The sequence below is a fragment of the Cygnus atratus genome, chromosome 19 (assembly GCF_013377495.2).
Source record: "Cygnus atratus isolate AKBS03 ecotype Queensland, Australia chromosome 19, CAtr_DNAZoo_HiC_assembly, whole genome shotgun sequence".
Taxonomy (NCBI): Eukaryota; Metazoa; Chordata; class Aves; order Anseriformes; family Anatidae; genus Cygnus; species Cygnus atratus.
Window position 1 is genome coordinate 9,372,180 of NC_066380.1, and position 17,421 is coordinate 9,389,600.

At 54.9% G+C, this 17,421-nt stretch overlaps 1 protein-coding gene across 1 annotated transcript in view; it reads left to right on the forward strand.

The window, feature by feature from the left end:
* Positions 1–1,924: 1,924 nt before the first annotated feature.
* The window catches only part of WHRN (whirlin), a 50,107-nt gene continuing 34,610 nt past the window's right edge, over positions 1,925–17,421 (forward strand). Inside the window, exons 1-2 of the mRNA XM_035564638.2 lie at positions 1,925–2,506; positions 16,872–17,087. Of these exons, the coding sequence (XP_035420531.2) occupies positions 1,925–2,506; positions 16,872–17,087 (798 nt within the window). The remainder of the gene's footprint in view (positions 2,507–16,871; positions 17,088–17,421) is intronic.

Below are 17,421 nucleotides of genomic sequence, written 5' to 3' on the forward strand. Positions count from 1 at the left end.
AGATACTGTGCTAGTGAGAGTCACAGCACTTTAAATAGCAGAGTCTTCAAGGGGTTTACTAAAATTAAAATTGTTTACATGCAATGTGAAGACATGAAATCTCTTGTTTGCCCTTCGCATTTTGGTTGGCTGATGTGGGCGTATTTTTGTTTTTACTCACTTTGTCATATATTGCCCCTTTTTTTCCCAGCAATGTTGACTGTTCCATCTGCTTATTTATCACCCACAGTTAGAACCCGAATTTCAATTACCAATCTGCTTTGTTTGGTCTTGTTTTATAGGAGGCATTGAAAGCTCCAACAAAGCTTTAATACATAAAACTACTTGTAATGCAGCTGTTACAGCTTTTCGATCATATCCATGAACAAAATGAATTCTATCGCTATCAAGATGCGTCTGATAAATTAGGTTTAATCCTCCTTGACTGCAGCAGATAGAAGGCACTTCAGCAAAGATAGAAAGATTTCATATGGATGAGATGAGAAATGTTTTTGCTTCAGAGATGTGAAAGAAGCTAAGATCTCAGGTAGTAAGATATAACTTATCTAGCAACTGGAAAAGCAGTCTTTGGATTTCTGCACTGACTTCTAATCTTGAAGGATCACTTTTGGATCTGAAGGGTATTCGATGGGAAGAATGTGCCAGGTTTCCACCCTCTGGGCGTTCTGCTGTCTGGCAGCGAGTAACTGCAAAAGGCAAAGCTCAGCTGTAGCCAGGTGATGGTTCTGGCGCTCCTGGTGCTGGGGAACCTGCAGCTCTGCTGGCTTTCGTGTTCTGTCCCAGCATAGCTGGGTGGCAAGGAGATAAGTTCCTTGCTAGGCTTTCTAGACACACATAAAGCCAGTTCTCCCTGAAAGCTAACAGCCCAAACTGGCTGATGTGGAAGTAGAGGAGTGGGTGGCTAGGTGTGAGGCAAAGTCCTGTGCTCCCCTAAATCCTGCAGGTCTGTGCTGTGATCTGCAATCTGGCTGCCCGTGGCCCTGCTGGCTTCTCGATCACTGTGGCTGCATCTGGGGATCCCTCATGGAACAGTGCTGTGGGGCTTACCTGGCTGCTACTTGCTAAATGCTGTCCATGAGCTGAATTATGTCTTGGTCGGGTTTACCCGAGCTAGCAGAAGGGTGTTTAGGTGTGGTGAGTTTGGGTTTGACTTGAAGCCTGGCTTCATGAATTGCTCCAGTACCAGCCGAAAAGCCAGTCCACCCCCGTTCCGTGGAGCACTTGCCTAAATCCCACTGACGTGTGCCTAAACCACAACACCTGAAGCTCCCCACCGAATCACAGCCAAACAGGTGAATTCCCGCTATTATCTACAACCGGCCGCCATTCCACCTGGCGTGCCGGGCAATGGAAAAAACCGCCGGGCGGGTCAGATAACGGGGTCACGGCAGGCTGGAGGCCGGCCGGCCCTGTGGGGCTGCAAGCTGATCTGCTCGACATGCTCCAGCCCTGGGAGGGACGGAGGGGAGCGGGCTGGGGAAGGCGGCGGGACTCCCCTCCAGGCTCCCTGCCCCCCCCGGGCCTCCCCTTTGGCCTCCCTCCATCCTCCCTCAGGCAGGGGCTGGCTGCGCGGCCCATCCGTGTGATGAGCTGTGCGCAGGCCTCAGCCCGGTCCCAGAGTGCCATAACCCCTCTGCAGCCGCCCCGCGCCCCCCCCCGGTTCGGGCTGGTGATGGCGGTGTGTGCTGGGGGGGGGGGGGGCGTTAATTAGCGCCTCGCTAATTGCCGCTCGGTGGGGGCGGGGCCTAGGCGGGGGGGGGGGGGCGCGGCCCGGCTCTGTATAAGCCGTCTCCTAGCAACGCGCGGGCACGTCACTTCCTGGGGGAGCGGGCGGCCAGGTGGAGCGGCGCGGGGCCGGCTGCGGGCCGGGCTCGGAGCCCCGGGGGCCGCGGGTTCGAATCCCGGCGGCGCCCGCGGCGGCGCCATGAGCTCGGAGCCGGACTCGGCGTCGCTGCGCTCCTCGTCGTCGTCGTCGGGCTCGGCGGGGCCGGCTCCGGCTGCCCCCCGGCCGCTGTCGTCCAACGTGCGGCGGCTGCACCAGGCGCTGACGGCGCTGCTGAGCGAGGCGGAGCGGGAGCGCTTCGTGCTGTGCCTCAACGCCTACCACGGCCGCCGCAACGTCTGCGACCTGGTGCGCTCCCTGCGAGCCCTCCTCGACGGGCCCCGCCGCCGGCAGCTCCTGCCGCTGCTGCGCCTCGTCCTGCCGCGCTCCGACCAGCTGCTCTTCGACCAGTACACGGCCGAGGGGCCCTACCTGCCGCCCCCCCCGCCGCCCCCCGCCGCAGAGCCCCCCGGGGAGCTCCGCCAGGTCAGCCTGCGGCGGAGCAAAGCCCACCAGGGGCTGGGCTTCAGCATCCGCGGCGGCGCCGAGCACGGCGTCGGCATCTTCGTGTCCCTGGTGGAGCCCGGCTCGCTGGCCGAGCGGGAGGGGCTGCGGGTCGGCGACCAGATCCTGGGGGTCAACGGCAAGCCCCTCGACAGGGCGACCCACGCCGAGGCCGTCAAGGTAACGCCGCCTTCGGGCTCTGCCCCGTGGCCGGAGGGGGAGGTGGCGGCGCGGGGTGGTCCTCTTGGTCCCCTCGGGGACCCCCCCTCATCTCCTGTGGCTTGTGGTGCTGCTCGTTTCCACAGGAGCGGGGCTTTAAGGTGTGTAATCTGCCCCTAAACCGTGCTGCCCGCTCCCAAAAGTGGGGAAACTGAGGCACGGGGAAACCAAGGAGCTCATCTCCCCCCCTCAGGAGCAGGGGCGAGTGCCAGAGCCAGAACTGGTCCTGGGGTGCTGGTCCTGGGCACAAGAGTTCAGCTTTGAGGTGTGTAATCTGCCAGCAAACTGTGCCGCCTGCTCCCAGAGGTGGGGAAACTGAGGCACGGGGAAACCGAGGAACTCATCTCCCCCATCAAGATCAGGGGATGGAAGTGCCGAAGCCAGAAGTGGCCCTGTAGTGCAGGTCCTGGGGCGCAGGTACGCAGCCGAGGTGCCCCCGGCTCTCTTCCGTCTCTTTGCACAGCCAGGGTGCCTCAGGCAAAAGCCCCTGTGTGCAGGTAGGTGGGGGGCAGGCAGCCGGGGGGCTGACCCGGCGCTGTTGTGGGGTTTGATCCATCTGTAAGTGACCCGAGCCCTTCCCTGATGCCGTAGCCGCGATCTGGTGGCTGGGCTGCGGGGCTCGGCTCGCGGCGTTCCCGTGGCACAGGAAACCTGCGGAGCTGGGGAGCCGACCCTTAGGGCTGGGGTCTGCGGGCAGCGTGCGGAGAGCAGGTGGATGGGCGACGGGGCTGCTCTGTGGCTGCTTGGGCTTTAATTCCTCTGTAATGAGCTAAGGCACTGCTGTTCGCAGCCCACTTCGCGTGGCGTCTTTCTCCAGCTGTGCGTTAATCTTGTGCGGCTCTGAGCCGTGCCTTACGCAGCCAGCCTGCCTGCTCCCCACACGGGCTTTAAGTCCGTACCCCGGGCAAGGGCACGGCTTCCAGCCTGGCAGCGAGTCCTGGGCAGTCCTGGGGCTGGAGGAGAGGTTTGCGGGAATTCTCTCTTTCACTGCTTTTTTGTTCTAGTGATAGGGTGTAAGTTTCTGGAAGTTTGTCCTCTTAAGGTTGCAAAAGCCACGTACTTTGTGTGCAGGGATGGGATGGGTAGAAGCCAGGTGTCAGGAATTCTCCTCTGTTAAATGACTTCACCTCCAACTCAACCCACGGTGCTGGGTAATTCATGTAATAACTTTCAGTTTGTTCTCTAATACAATGTACTCCCTTTTAGACTCTGAATTAGGCTCTATTAGCATTGTGTGAAATAAGTGCTTCCTGCACAGAAGTAATTCCTGTAGGATGCAATTTGCCAAGGTGCTGCTCTGTGACAAGAGCTATATTTTGCCAGTGTGGTTTTTGATATAAAGAGAAGCTTAGAAATTGTCTGCTCGTGAGTTGAACTTCTTTAAGCTACAGTCTTGTCACTCACCCGGCTGTGCTGGCATCTTGTAGGGCTCCTGCCGCATCCCACGAGGGTGCTCTGACCGCTCATGGTGGTGGGAAGAGCCGCAGCGTGATTTACAGTACTGCTGTAATAGTTCTTGGGAGGCTTTAGAATGAAGCAAATGCTAATTTGTCCTTGCTGCCTCTTGTGGAGGGGGGGGATGAAGAGGAGACTGCTACCAGAGATGCTAAAAGGCTGTCCTTGGAGGGCTTCCTTGGGGTTGAGGTACAAATGCCCGCGTTTGGATGCGGAGCAGGGCGTCTGCCTCTTTAGAGGGAGGTGGTGGTGTACAGGGGGGCAGAACCTGTGTGGTTTGCTTTCCCTGGACACCAGGACCTCAGCTCAGCCTCGATATCGGTGTTAGCAGCTTCACAGAGTCCCCTGGCTGTCTTCTGGTCTGTGAGACCAGAGCAAACTTTGCCCTGGTGCTCTGGTGTCCTTGCTGGTGCCTGTTGGTCTGCTCTGTACTGGATCCGTGGAAAGGAAAGTGTTGGTGAAACTGGGCTGGGTTTGGTCCTGGGATCAGATTCAGAGGGTGAAAAAAGGTGAGCGGAGGCTTTCCTAATGCAAAGCCTCAGCTGCATAGCTGGGTCTCCCGAATGCTGTCTGCCTGCCCTGGACCAAATGTGGTGAACGCCTCGTCCATCAGGAGCTGCCTGGGGAAAGCACGGCTCCTGGCTCTGTGGGCAGCGAAGGTCTGGCTCTGCCTGAAAAGGAGCCCGTTCCTCTGCTGCATTTCCATCTTGACTGTCCTGCGGCAAGGAGCTGTCCGCCTGTGGCAGCCTTGTTATTCAGAGTATGCAGAACGTGGTGTTGTGGGAGAAGTTGTCAAAGCTGTTCCGCAGGGCGTGAGATGGCTGCAGAGACCAGGAAGGCTCCTTCTGCCCTCCAGCCCTCCCGCTGCTGCCCTGGGCTGCTCCGGGCACGTTGTCCTCCCCCAGCCAGAGTTACGGAGCCAGAAATCAGCTTTCTGCCCGCTGGGGTGCTTGGGGATGCCCGGCAGTGAGGCGGAGCAGTGAGTACCCCCGAAGTACCATCTTGCTCATGAAATCTGGTAAGTGCGCTCACAGGGCGATCGGAGCATTCATCTCACAAATTGCGATGCTCAGTTGCCTCCTCTTGTGCACATGTGCAATGCAGGAGTGCCCCAGCCTTGTCCAGTGCTCCTCTCCAGGAGAAAGGCACTGTCCTGAGGGGTGAGAGCAGTTTCTCATCTCCTGCTTTATATTTTTCAAGCGTAAACCGAAATTGGAACTGTGGCACTGAATGAAAACTGCCACGATGCTGGGCAAGGAAATCAGAAGTAATGAGCTGTGCGCTGCTCTGGCTGGAAAGTGACCAGTGGCCAGTGACCAGTGGCCTGTGACCAGTGCAATGGGGCTTGTAGATATTTTTAGTGAAAATTACATTTATAATTCCTTTTTTTTTTTTTTTAAACTTAAATGACAAGATTACCTAAGCACTCCAAATCAATTCACTTAATGACCAGCTTCTTAACCTTTATGTTGGTAGTGGAGTTTTATGTCTTGGCTGCTTTGTGCTGTTTAATTCAAACCAAAATTAAACGACTCCATTACAATTAGAGCTCTATCATTCCGGCGTTCAGGAGTGCACTTTAGAAAAAGATCACCGTAATTTGAATTATGGTGTAAGGGGAGAAGTTTGTATTACCTGTCATATTTTTAGAACTCGCTTGGCTTTCAGCAGCCTTACCGCAGTACACACATGATGTCGACGCAGTCGTGCTGAAAGTTTGTGTTAATAAAGCTGTAATGGTTTGTCCAGGTGCCTGTGGCTTTAGACCATCAAAGCACTACACAGGGAGGTGTTTACCCTTTTCTTGGGGGTTTGTGTTAAACTCGCACTCCCCTTTCTACCCCAGCCCCTTATTTATGTTGCTTTGCAGTGGGTTTTCATGTCCTGAAAGACTCTGGGAAGGGGAGAGGTGTGGGTGTGAAGCCTTATGACTGACTGCTGATTGAGGATTGGGCTTAATGAGTTACAGCCAGCCTTGCACGAGCTGCTCTGCTTCTTGCCATCAGACCGCTTGCCCTGCCTCGTCTCTCTGTGTTTGCCCGGCTGTTAGCATGAACAGGGGAGCCTGACAAAAACCTCCGCAGCTGGGCTGACTTGTGTGCAGCCGTCCTCCGTAGCATGGTGCTTCTGCGGTCCTTCTGTCTGTCTTAGGCTGAACCCCCGGTGAGTTTCTGTCTGTCTGCTGGGGGTTTTCGTGCCTCCCAAAGCAGCCTTTCCATCTCGTCCTTTGAGAGCTTAGAAATAATAAAAAGGAGATTCCAATTCTGTTCATTTGGCTGTTTGATGCCAAGCCAGGTGGTCTCCTCGGTGGCCGTGATACCTCGCAGGAGGCAGGGAGGCCCAGCTGCTGTGCATGGGGCGCTCGTGGCACTGCTGAGACCCTGGGGAGATGGCAGAGATGTGCAGCCCTGAGCCTGGGAAGCAAATCTACAACAATTTTACCTCCCAGGCAGCTTACAAGAACGCGGATCTCACTTCAGTGCTTCTTGTGATGCCCAATTAATTGATTATCGTTATCCGAGACTGCTTATTTGCTGTAGTCAGTAATCACCACTGTACTTTACGTGCAATTATAACAGCTAGTAGGAGCGAACACAGTTTGTTTCTTGGGTTTTTAACCCTCTGAGTTGTGGATCATCACAGATGGTCACGGTTAGGGTGAGTGGGGAGGAAGAGCAGTACATCGGTGCCCTGGTTCTGTACGAGTGTCAGGCTTGCTCCTTTAAATGCCTGCTTACTTATCTCTGTATTTTAAAGTCACTGATCCAGAGCTAGAAACCTCTCCCTTTCCCAAGGGATCTCTCCGGTATCTGGAGCACAGAAAAGGATGTGACTGGCTTCTATCCCAATAGCTAAAGCAGTAACCTGTTCCTCGGTCTCTGGACCTGCTTAGAAACTGAACCCCCCAGAACTGCACACAGAAAAAGCCCCCGCAGGGCAGAAGGCAGCTGTTGTGCAGTGCTGCAAGCGTTTGCTCTGCTGCTCTGTCCTGCAAGCGGTTTCCATTTTAACTCTCAGAGCTTGGAGGATGGGGGTGGGAGGTGTAATGTCACCAGGATCCCTCCCAAGGAAAAAGGGGACGGGAAAGAGGTCGCTCCTGGACTCGGAGGCATCTGCCTTTTAAATGAGTTCTCCTGCTCCTTAAAGGGAAGTGCTCGTGGCAGTGACAGCGCAGAGCAGCCAGCGCTGCGTGGACAGAGCCGGTGACACCGTGGGGCAGGCTCGAGTGCCCAGCCTCACCTGGCACCCAGGGTCCGGCTGGGGATTGATGCCTGTCACTGTGCACTAATTGAGCTGGTCCAATTAACGTGGTGGGTAGCATTGGTGTGTGTGTTTGGAGGGCATCCTCTGGCCCTGCAGAGGTGGGGTTTGGCTCTCGTGCTGGAGGTGGGCTGCGCTCGCTGCTCTGCCGCTGCGTTCCCCCAGTGGCAACTTAGCCATCTCTTTCCCTCCGTTCCACCAGCAAATCACAATCAGCCCTAATGAAATCAAATGGCATTGTACTGGTGAAAAGGATTAGAATGAAGTCCTTAATAGCTCCTTTCGTAACACAAGGGCGGTAGTATTGGTTTTGGCATCGGCTTGTTCATCGGGGTTAGCGTTGCTAGGACATCCTTGAGTTCTCGGAGTATAAATGGTGTTCAGTGTGCTTGTTGTAAATAAATAGTTTTGTCTCACTGGAGAGATTGATACGATAACCCAAAGGATAAAAGCCTGCCTTTCCTTCCAGCCTCCGTTAGAGGAAAATGAAAGCATTAGTGTGCAGCATAGCCGGGGAGTTAAAATCTCTCTTACTCACTTCCTCTGGCCTCGGGGAAGATGATGGATTTTCTTGACACCTTCCTCAATGCCATGTCTCCCCGGAGAGTTATTGGGCTCTAAATCCCCTCTCCTAAACTGACAGCGTATCTGCTGGAATGATTTGGCTCGGTTTCATCTGACTGGGCGCCCCATGAGTTCTCCCGTCGCAGGTGCAGAAGCAGGGACTGGGCAGCCTGTAGCTCCTGCTGGCTTCTTGCTGCTGGACCCAGAAACCGCATCTGAGCCCCTGGGGTGGGACGTGCGGGCAGGGCCCCGGCCTCCTGCAGGCACTGCCCGCGTTTCTTCTGGAGCTTGGTCAAGTGTCTGGCTCACTTCTCCACCTAGATTCTTCCAAAGTTAGCTTCTCACCAGGTAACGAACCATAGCTAGGTTTGCTGGTGGCTCTTGTGATATTTAATACTTCTTCAATGCTGTTTGGTGCGGAGGGGGAAGAGGGCAAAAACAGAAGGGAGGGGTTGCTTTGATCCTTTTCTTTTTTTTTTTTTTCAGAAAGCACAGGACAGATTTCCAGGCTTACATCGAAATAAAGCTCTGAAGTTTTTGCTGCTTTTAAAGCTGTCTGGACTCGTGTGAGGGATGAGCTGGGCGGTGACCGGCTTTGAGGGGGCAGGAGGTGACAGAGCTGTCTGTTGTCTTGAAGCAGGGAGGGGATGTCACTGAGAAGTCCCCAGGGCTAAGATTTCATTTGACCTTCCCAGGTGAAAGGGACATGGGCTTCCTTCCACCCTGGGGCTAAATGTGTGCAGTCACCATAGTTATGCATCCATTTGCATACGTTTGCATAAGTACTGCTGCTTGAAAACCAAACTGCTGTCACCTTTGCCTTGGCAGAGGGGGAGAGGCTGGACCGGGCCTCCTGCAGTTGTTGGCCTTGCTGAGGCGTCCATCTCGCACCTCCATCCCTGTGCCTGTCACCCCCTGCCTTCCTCTCTTGTTCATCTCCTCCTGTACTCCATCTGGGGTACCTCCTCTTCCCCTCCGTCCCTCACTTGCTCTCCTCCTGCCTGTGTCACCTCTCCCTTGCACGAGTTTCCTTCGTCCCTGCTGGCCGCAGCCCCGCGCCCTCCCTGCGCAGGGACCAGCCCTTCAGGTAGGTTGGTGCAGGCCCTCCCGGCCCCTCGCTGCTGAAGCCGTTCCCCCGGGCTCTGTCAGGCAAGGTGAGGACGTGCGCTTGGTCCAAAGCATCTTATTGACAGCTACAGGCTGCGGTCTGCAGCGGGGGACAGTCCTTCCCTATGCATTTGTACAGCACCTGGTGAACTTGGCGTTAGCCCAGGCGTGCAGTTGCAGCTGTAACAGCCTCTTCACCATCTGCAGGCAGGACGAGTCTTGGAGCAAGGTGCTGGGGCCGTCTCCTGCCCTGTCCTTTCTGCCTGCAGAGGAACCGTTTTGCCAATACACCTCCAGCAGTCCCCTGCAAAAGGTCTCACGGACCTGCCCTGCAGCCACAGGAACTTCTTCGTTCCCACTGGCACCGAGGTGGCTTTGCTCAGCCTTGCTGGCTCCCCGAGCTTAAAACTTACCTGGGTCCACCCAAATCCCACGGCACATCCCAGGGGAGCACAGGAAACAGCCTTTAGACAAACTTCTGCAAATTGCTCCCACCACGGTGCTGTTACATGCTTTAAAAGCTCCCTCTGCCTCCATCCTGTGGTACTTTGCATTTCTCTCCAGGTTTTTTCCTCTCTCAAGCCTGTTGCCTTACTTTTTTTGGACTTAGTACAAAATTGTATGGTACTTCAGTGATCGATAACCTCCCCGCTGACCTTTCCAGCTCGCAAATGGAGGGAGTGCGTGGATGCCCATTATCTGAGCAGCCCGAGAAGCCGAGCAGCCCCGGCGAGTCTATTATCAAAAAGAAAGTGGCTGCGGCAAGGGGGAGGATGGCTCCTGGTTAATGCTGCTTGTTTCAGACTGATCTACCCACTAAGAGAGTGAATTGGAATAGATTGCTCATTTCATTAGCGACGTAGGTAAGTGAGTGGGCTGTATCTGTACGAGACGCGTATTTTATTCAGGCTGCCAGAAGAGTGCTGGTGATTAATTGCCATTCATTTCTGACATCTGTGTTCCTACTGGGGGGGGGGTGGAGGTCTGGAAGATGCTTTTACAAAGCCTTTCAGCTCCCTTCAAGTGGAAAGAACGAGGGGAAAACTCTCAAGGTGGAAGGGGAAATTCTTCAGTAGTGTGGGACTTGCTGGGCACAGACGGATTTCGGGGAGGGTGGCAGCTGTCAGTAGGTCTCAGCAAAGAACACACTGTATCGTGTGTTTTTTCCAAAGGTAATAGCAGTGAGTACATGAGATGTGTTTCCTTTTTTTTTTTTGTTTATTTTAAGCAGTCTACCTCACTCCCAAAGGGTTTGATAGGTAATTAAATAATGTGTTGTCAGAGGATCAGTGGCTGTATGGAATCAGTCTGCCCTTCTCTCTGGCACTTGCTTTTTCTAATAATATTTCTAGGCAATTGGTGACTGTTTCCCTGCTAAATGTTTTGGCACTGATCTCCACATTCGGTTGAATTATTTCCTTAAGCTCTTCTAGCAGGTGTGCTCGTGCATTGCGGTGCCAGTGTTAAAGCTTTCACACCATGCTCTTCCAATGCATTATAGGTGGGACAGAGCCAAATGTCTGAGCCTGGAGCAGAACACAGCAGCACGAACAGCGTGGTGCAGGTCCCTGAAACGGCTCAAGAAAGGAAAGTCTGCGCTGCCTGATGCTGCAGAGGGGATTAAGGAGGTGGAATTATTTTATTTAATGGTCCAGTGTAAATGGGTTAGATTTAGTATGCCCATCGAATAGCATGCTTTCCCGAGAGCCTGCAGGCTGAATTGTGCTGCTCATTTTTGTGATGTTAGCTCTGCAGTCGCTGAGCACAAACTTGGTGGAGAGGTTCTCCTTTGTATTGCTGCCATCCAGAGCCTGTCCATGGGCCGCAGACTTTCTCTGGTACGTGCAAGCTCAGGTCTGGGGAGCTCTTCCCTCTGCCCCAGGGGGCTGGGGTGACCTGTTCATGGCAAGAGCTTCGTTCGTATGGGCAGGCGCTGGCCCTCTTGCGTGCTGTTGGTGGCCCCTCTCCTCATGCTGAGGGGGGTCCAGGACCTCGCTGTGCCTTATGAGCAGGGCTGACAGCAAAATTGACGTCAGGGGACTTGTGCCAGCTTGGTAGCACTGTGGCACCCTGGGAGCAGGGAAAGGCAAAGCACTTGGTGTTGGAACAGCTGCTAGGCACGGGGCAAGCAGCCTGAAGGCTGAAGTGGGGGAGGTACAATGACGGAAACCTGTCATAAAGCCCCCTTCACCAAGGGGCTGGTGCAGCTTTGCCTGCCGAAAAAACCCTGCTCAGAGGGGGGTTTTGGGACCCTGTGTAACATTGCAGGAGGTACAAGGTGGGAGAAGTCAGTGTGGTAGGGATGAGAAATGATTCCTGTTGATTGATGGACATCCGGGAAGACCAGCTGCAAAATGGACCCTGTCCTTTGCCATAGATACTGTCCCTGCTGGCTGAAATGCCTGTGTGATGGCGGGGAAAGATGTGCTGAGGAAGCTGCCTGCATGGTCTGTGAGTAAATAGCACCTTTGATCCCAGATCATCAGCTGGCTTTCTCTCACCAGCCCCAAGAAATTAAAATGAAACAGAACAATCCTGGGACAGCAGGGTGGAGGTGAGGAGACTTTAGAGGTCCCTGATGTCAGCTACAGCAAGAAAGATGTAGATGTAGATGGAAAACAAAGGCTGCAAAGCGTGATTCCAGGTGGGGCTGCTGAAGCTCCAGCAGAAGGATGCCCAGGCTTGGCTTTTCTGTGCTGGAGCTTCGGTTCCTCTCCTGGCTCAGCCCAGAGCCCCCTGAGCCACCAGGCTGAGCTGCTCGCCTCCCCTGAAATGACTCTTCTTTCCATGCCAGCTATTTCCACTTTCCTTTATTAGAAGCAAGATTTTGCTCTCATTCTGCAGTCATTTCCCTGGGATGCTCCAGCACCTCGCCGTGTCCCGAGCTGGGGAGCAGCGGCGCTGTGGGAGCTCCCTGCAGCCCCCGGCCAGCCCGCAGGGGTCCCGGCTGCACTTTACATTGCTTTGGCCCTAATGCCCGTGGTGGTGCAGCAGCTGGCATAAACAGCCCCATTAAATCCACCTCGTATCTCAGTGCTGAAGCAATAAAAATCGACAGGACCAAGGTGGAGGTGTAAGAAACTCACTGCAAATGCTCCGCTAGGGTGGTCACTTGGGTTCCTCTTCAGATCCAGCACTGGGGTTAGAGCCTCCTTTAGTGGGTGCCTTCTCCCAAAGCATTCTGTAACCATATGAAGAACAGCTGGAAAGTAATTATCTCATGCTGCTGACTTTCCAAAGGTGCTTGGTAATCATGCTCAGTGGATGAGAAAATTACCTGCAAACTTCTTTGGGATGTCAAATCACCCTGTTTCTTCTGGACTCTGAAAGCTGCTGAGAGCCTCCTGGCCGTGTGTGTTTGCAGAGCTGAAGGGACTAAATGGGGAGGAGCAGGGGCGCGGGCACCCAACTCTCACATGCACCAGGCATGGTGAGAGCCTTCCTGGGTGCCTGGGTGGAAAATCCAGATTATGCAGCTTGGAGGGGACTCGCTGCTGGGGCTGCCTCAGCTTTCTTTCCAAAACGGGAAGACGTGTCAGCCTCCTTACGGAGAGACTAAAGGCTGCTCCCAGTCAAGGCACCGGGATGGAAAATAGCAAAAGGCATTGGCAATGCTCAGCTCTGCTGCCTGGCAGCCCTGCAGTGATACAGCCCTGCTGTGATACAGCCTGGTGTCAGCGTGGGGTTGGCTTTGCACGTAGGATGGGAACTGGCCTCAGCCCTTCACCTCCAGGTGAGTCGCAGGCTGTGCGGTGTCAAGACAGTCCCTTTCCATCTGGGGCCCTGATCTGATGTGGCCCTGTGCCTCCAGGGAATGGCCCCCCAGCAGGTTCTGCTCCAGGGGTCTCTCCTGTGCCTCTGGGAGCATCACTGTTCCTCTGTTTCTCCCAAGGGTACTGGGTTTCATCTCCCCAGGTACCAGGAGGGGAACTGGTGCGAACCAGAGGATGAAACCAGCCTTGGTAAAGCCAGAAAAAAATAAAAAGAGAGTGAAGAGGAGAAACTTTCCCTGTGCAGGAAAATGGATAGCTGCTCTGTTCCCTTGGAGCTCAACAAAGCAACTGGTAGGGATTTCTGTCTCTGGATGTGCTATGGAAGCTTCTCCCACTTGGCTCACCTGATGATTCCTCATCTTGCAGCTCTGCCTGCCAAGGTTTTATAGGCTCATGCCAGATCTTGTTCCTTTGCCTGCTGTGCTTTATGGAACACCTGTGGTGCTGCCATCCGAGGGGAAAACAGTGCTTCCCATCTCTGCTCACAGCCCGCCAGCTTGTGTTTAAATCTCTAGTGGCTGCCTCATGGGCAGAAAGTTTCCTGGAGGCCCAAGTGTTTGAGCAAGATGGACTTTAACAGTCACTGCGTTGGAGAAGCCGTTTGTGCTGACCTCCCTGCGATGTTTGACAAGACTCGGGTGGCCCGAGGGAGGATGCAGGTGGTGCTGAGCAGACCTTGTGCTCCTCAACCTCCTGCTTTCCCCCCCTCAAACAGGGGCTGTGCTCCTGGTGGAGGGGAAAAGCAGATTCCTTTAGCTGTTTTTACTCGCAGCCAAAGGATTTACCCCCTGAGCTGGTACAAACCCAGGCTTATATTAAAAATAAAGTCTTTTCAAGCTGATGCACGACCATGAGTCAAATCTATTCTTGTAAATCAGCTACAACTGTGCTTCACAGGCTGCATCTCAGAGCTGTGCTTGAGCATCCTCTAGGCAAGGGAGGGAGGAGGGTTGGTGCCGTTGGCAGTGAAGTGTTGTTTGTGTTGCACTAAAGATCCAGTCTAGGTAACAGGATGCATTTGTTGGTGCTAAGAGGCTGATTAATTTGCTGTCTCTGGCAATTAACTTCCCTCTGTAATGCTGCAGCTTGAAGGAAGCGAGCGGCGAGTTGCCTGTAAAAGCTGAGGGAGGAGGGTTTTGTTAGTAGAGGGCAAAAGCTTAGGAGCGCCTTGCCTGTGAAGTTAAGAACAAATGGAGCAATTCCATCAGTATTTGGGCAGAAACCACACTGGGCTTGTAGGACCAAATTATTATATTATAGAACCCCTGGATGGGGGTGTCTGGGTGCTGAGCGGGGCAGCTGCGGTCCTCTGCAACAGCCAGGCAGTGTTCGAGCGTCGGGGAGAGGAAGCGTGAGCCTCGCTGCTTCATGCCTGGAAACCTGCCGAGGATGACATGGCAGCCCCAGTCACCACCGTTCCTTCCGTGGGGTCTGACAGCAGCAGCATCCCGATGGCACCACCAGCTTCTGCTGGCTCCCTCCTCTCCTGCCAGCTCCTCCTGTACCCGTGCTGCTGCCTCCCGGCAGCTGCTCCGCTCCCCGCGGCGCTCTGCCGTCACCCCTATGCATAAAACATCTCCCCGCTGACGGCGATCCCGTCTCCTGGTGGCCTTGTCAAGGGAACTGCAGAGAAACATAACAAGTCCCTCGTAAATTTCTGGCCTCTCATCATGGGAAAGTTTGCTGTGTCTGCAGAGAACAGCCCTGCTGTCCTGTGCTTTTGGTGGATGACATTAGCCCAGGCAGGATGGGAACTCCTGGGGCTAGGGACGCATCCTGGTGCTGAGCCCTGCCTGCGCCTGCTGCCTTCTCCCATGCCTGGTGCCTGTGCTGTGTGGTGCAAACCCCGGGGTTATTTTCGGTTCCCGTGTCACTGCCAGGATGGGTGCTCTGAGGAAGGGAAGAAATGGGGTCCCTGCTTGTGTGCCTGGCCTGGCCGCAGCTCTTGAGGTATTTCCATTCGCTCCTTACTTAAACTGCACCGACGTTCAGCTGCTGGCTTTGGGGCGCTGCATGAACACCCAGGTGAGGAGTGCCCCCAGTCAGAGCACGCAGAGCCCCCTCTTTCATTTAGAGGGGCAGAAAGGTGGGAGCATGGGCATCAGCGGATAGGGTCACCCGGTGTTCCTGGGTGGAGTGGAGGCCGGATCCTGTGTCCCTCGGGACGTGGCTTGGTCACCCCGTGTGTTTGGTGCGATCACGTTGTCCTCGTTGTTTGCTGGTGCCTGATGAGGAGCTGCAGCCTCATTTAGAGACGAGGTTTTCCTCGTGGGACCCTCAGTGCTGTTTTGCCGTCTCGGTACCTAGTTACGTAAACAGCATTACTCCGACTTAAAAGAGGATTTCGTAGAAATGGCTCCAGTCTGAATGAATGAACAACGAGATAGGAGGTGGGGTGCAGCTCCCCACAGAAAGCAGGGATCATGCTGCACTGGTGGCTGTAGGGCAGGTGAGAACCACTCTGCCACCCCCAGCTCATGGGTGCGGTGTCCTAGGGCTGTGTGCGGGGCTTTGGGCTGGGAAGCTGAGCTGTGCCCCGAAGCACTGTATCATGCTGCTCTGCTCTCAGCCAGCCAGCCTGGCCTCTGCGAGCTTGCTGGGACAGGGGGACAGCTGGTGGCAGGGCTGGGACAAGTCCCCATCACGGAGGTGGGGCAGGGGAACCCGGTGCTTGCCACTGGCATGGTGAGAAGCAAGGTGTAAAAGTGCAGGGACGCAGCTGCGGTACCCCTGGCAGGATGGAGCCCAGTGAAGCCACAAGGAGGGATCTGTCTCCCGGTTTGCTTATTTTGGAAAGACCGATTAATTGGCTGTGCGTATCAGTTAGCTAAATCTCGCAGCCTGCTTCAGAAAGGCTGACCTACCAGTGGCAGAGCTTGCTGGTCCGGGTAGCCTGGGAGGTGCACGATGAGTTCGCTGTGGGACGATGCAGCACCCCTGGCTGTGTTACAGGGTCCGAGGGAGCTAAAGGGATCTGGGCTGGCTCAGCAAGCAGCCCGGGCTGTTGCAGCTCTCTGCACTTGTCCTGCTGGGGCTGCTGGTTTTGTGGTCCTCGCTTCAGCTCTCCAGGCACGTGGTGACCTTGGGAGCGTGTGACTGACCGGCAGCCAAACCGTGGTGCGGGACGGAGATGCTGAACGGGGAATTGGCGAGCTGGATCCTCTCTCTCTCTGGCAGGGAGGACCAGGAGCGGTGCCAGGTCAGAGCTGGGACACGGCCAGCCCGGCGTTACTGACAATATTACTCCTTCCCCAAGAGCTGTTGGCATTTGTTATTCCCCATCACGATCTTTGCTCGGCAGCTTCTGCTCGGTGGGGAGAGGAGACCTTGCGGGGGCACCTCAGTGAGAGGACGCACGTATGGAAGAAAACAAAGCAGCTCCTTTATGAGAGCAGGTCCTGAGTGCTGATGTTGCCGAGGCCTCAGAAGGGATCAGCACTTACAGCCGTCTCCAGGGAGGACTCCTGTAATGTTAATGGTGTTTTGATAAAAGCTTTGTCAGCTCCTCGCAGTGGAAGCTGGGGAGTCACAGGAGCAATTGCAAATGGCCTTATCTGGATCTCAAGGCCATCTTGGTGCGTGCTGTCTTATACAGATTTATATATGTTTGTTAATGAGTGTACTCGTTAATTGGCTGCTTGGGAGGGCAGCTGGTAACGAAATGGCAAGAGAGGCGAAATTTCTGGGTGCGCTGTCAAGCAGTGCCTACTACTGACGGCAGGATGGGGTTTGGGACCAGGCTGGGGGGGACCAACAGTGCTGCTCTCCCCAAGCAACGATCTCTGTCCTGCTTTGACCGTGTTCTGAGGCTGCTGAAAAGGCTCAGTGTGGGATTGGGTCCGCCCCGCGGTTTCCCCTAGGCATGTCATGGCCCAGCCTGCCTCCTAGACTCGGCTTCAGCTGCTCTTTCCCTGGCTGGTGGAGAGAGCATTTCCTCTGTTGGCAGCAACATGGCCTGGGTCCTGCTGTAATTCAAGAGAATATAAAAATGCCAGATCTTTCACTAGCTTTTCATGTAGCTCAGTCATTCAAGCCATGCTGCAAACACCAACAGAGATCTTTCACCCTCAAGGAAAGACAAAGCCGTGTCACTCCATAGCCCAGAGCCAGGTCGTCCTTTGCCTCCGTGGGCATTAACCCCCTCTTGTCTTTGGCTTGTCTTCCAGGTCCTGAAAGGCTGCAAGAAGCTGAACCTGTCCGTACACTCGGTGGGCCGCATCCCCGGGGGCTATGTCACCAACCACATCTACACCTGGGTGGACCCGCAGGGCCGCAGCGTGTCCCCGCCTCTGGGCCTGCCGCACCACCAGAACAGCTCGCTGCACAAGGACAGCGAGAAGAGGAGCCACCTCCAGCTCCTGCAGGAGGGCGATGAGAAAAAGGTGAGCAGGGGGGCAGCCACGGCCCTGCAGGCCCGTCCGCAGTTACCTGTTACCGTGCGAGTGCCATATTCTGGCTTCCCTTGGGGTAGCCTTTATAGCAGAATATGCTGTGTCCCATTCTCCTCCCCGGGTCTGTAGCTTTCCTTCAGTTTCCACTGGGGAGCTGTGTGAGGCAAGACGGATTGGTTTTGGTCCCGTCTGATGCAAGTACAACTTGAGCCCATAATCCTTCCTGAGCTGGAGGCGAGGCGCCGTCCAGACACAGACTTGTCTGGCAGTGAGAGTGCTGTCAGGACAGTTAAATGAGAAATTGATTGTAAGGTTTTTCCCAAGC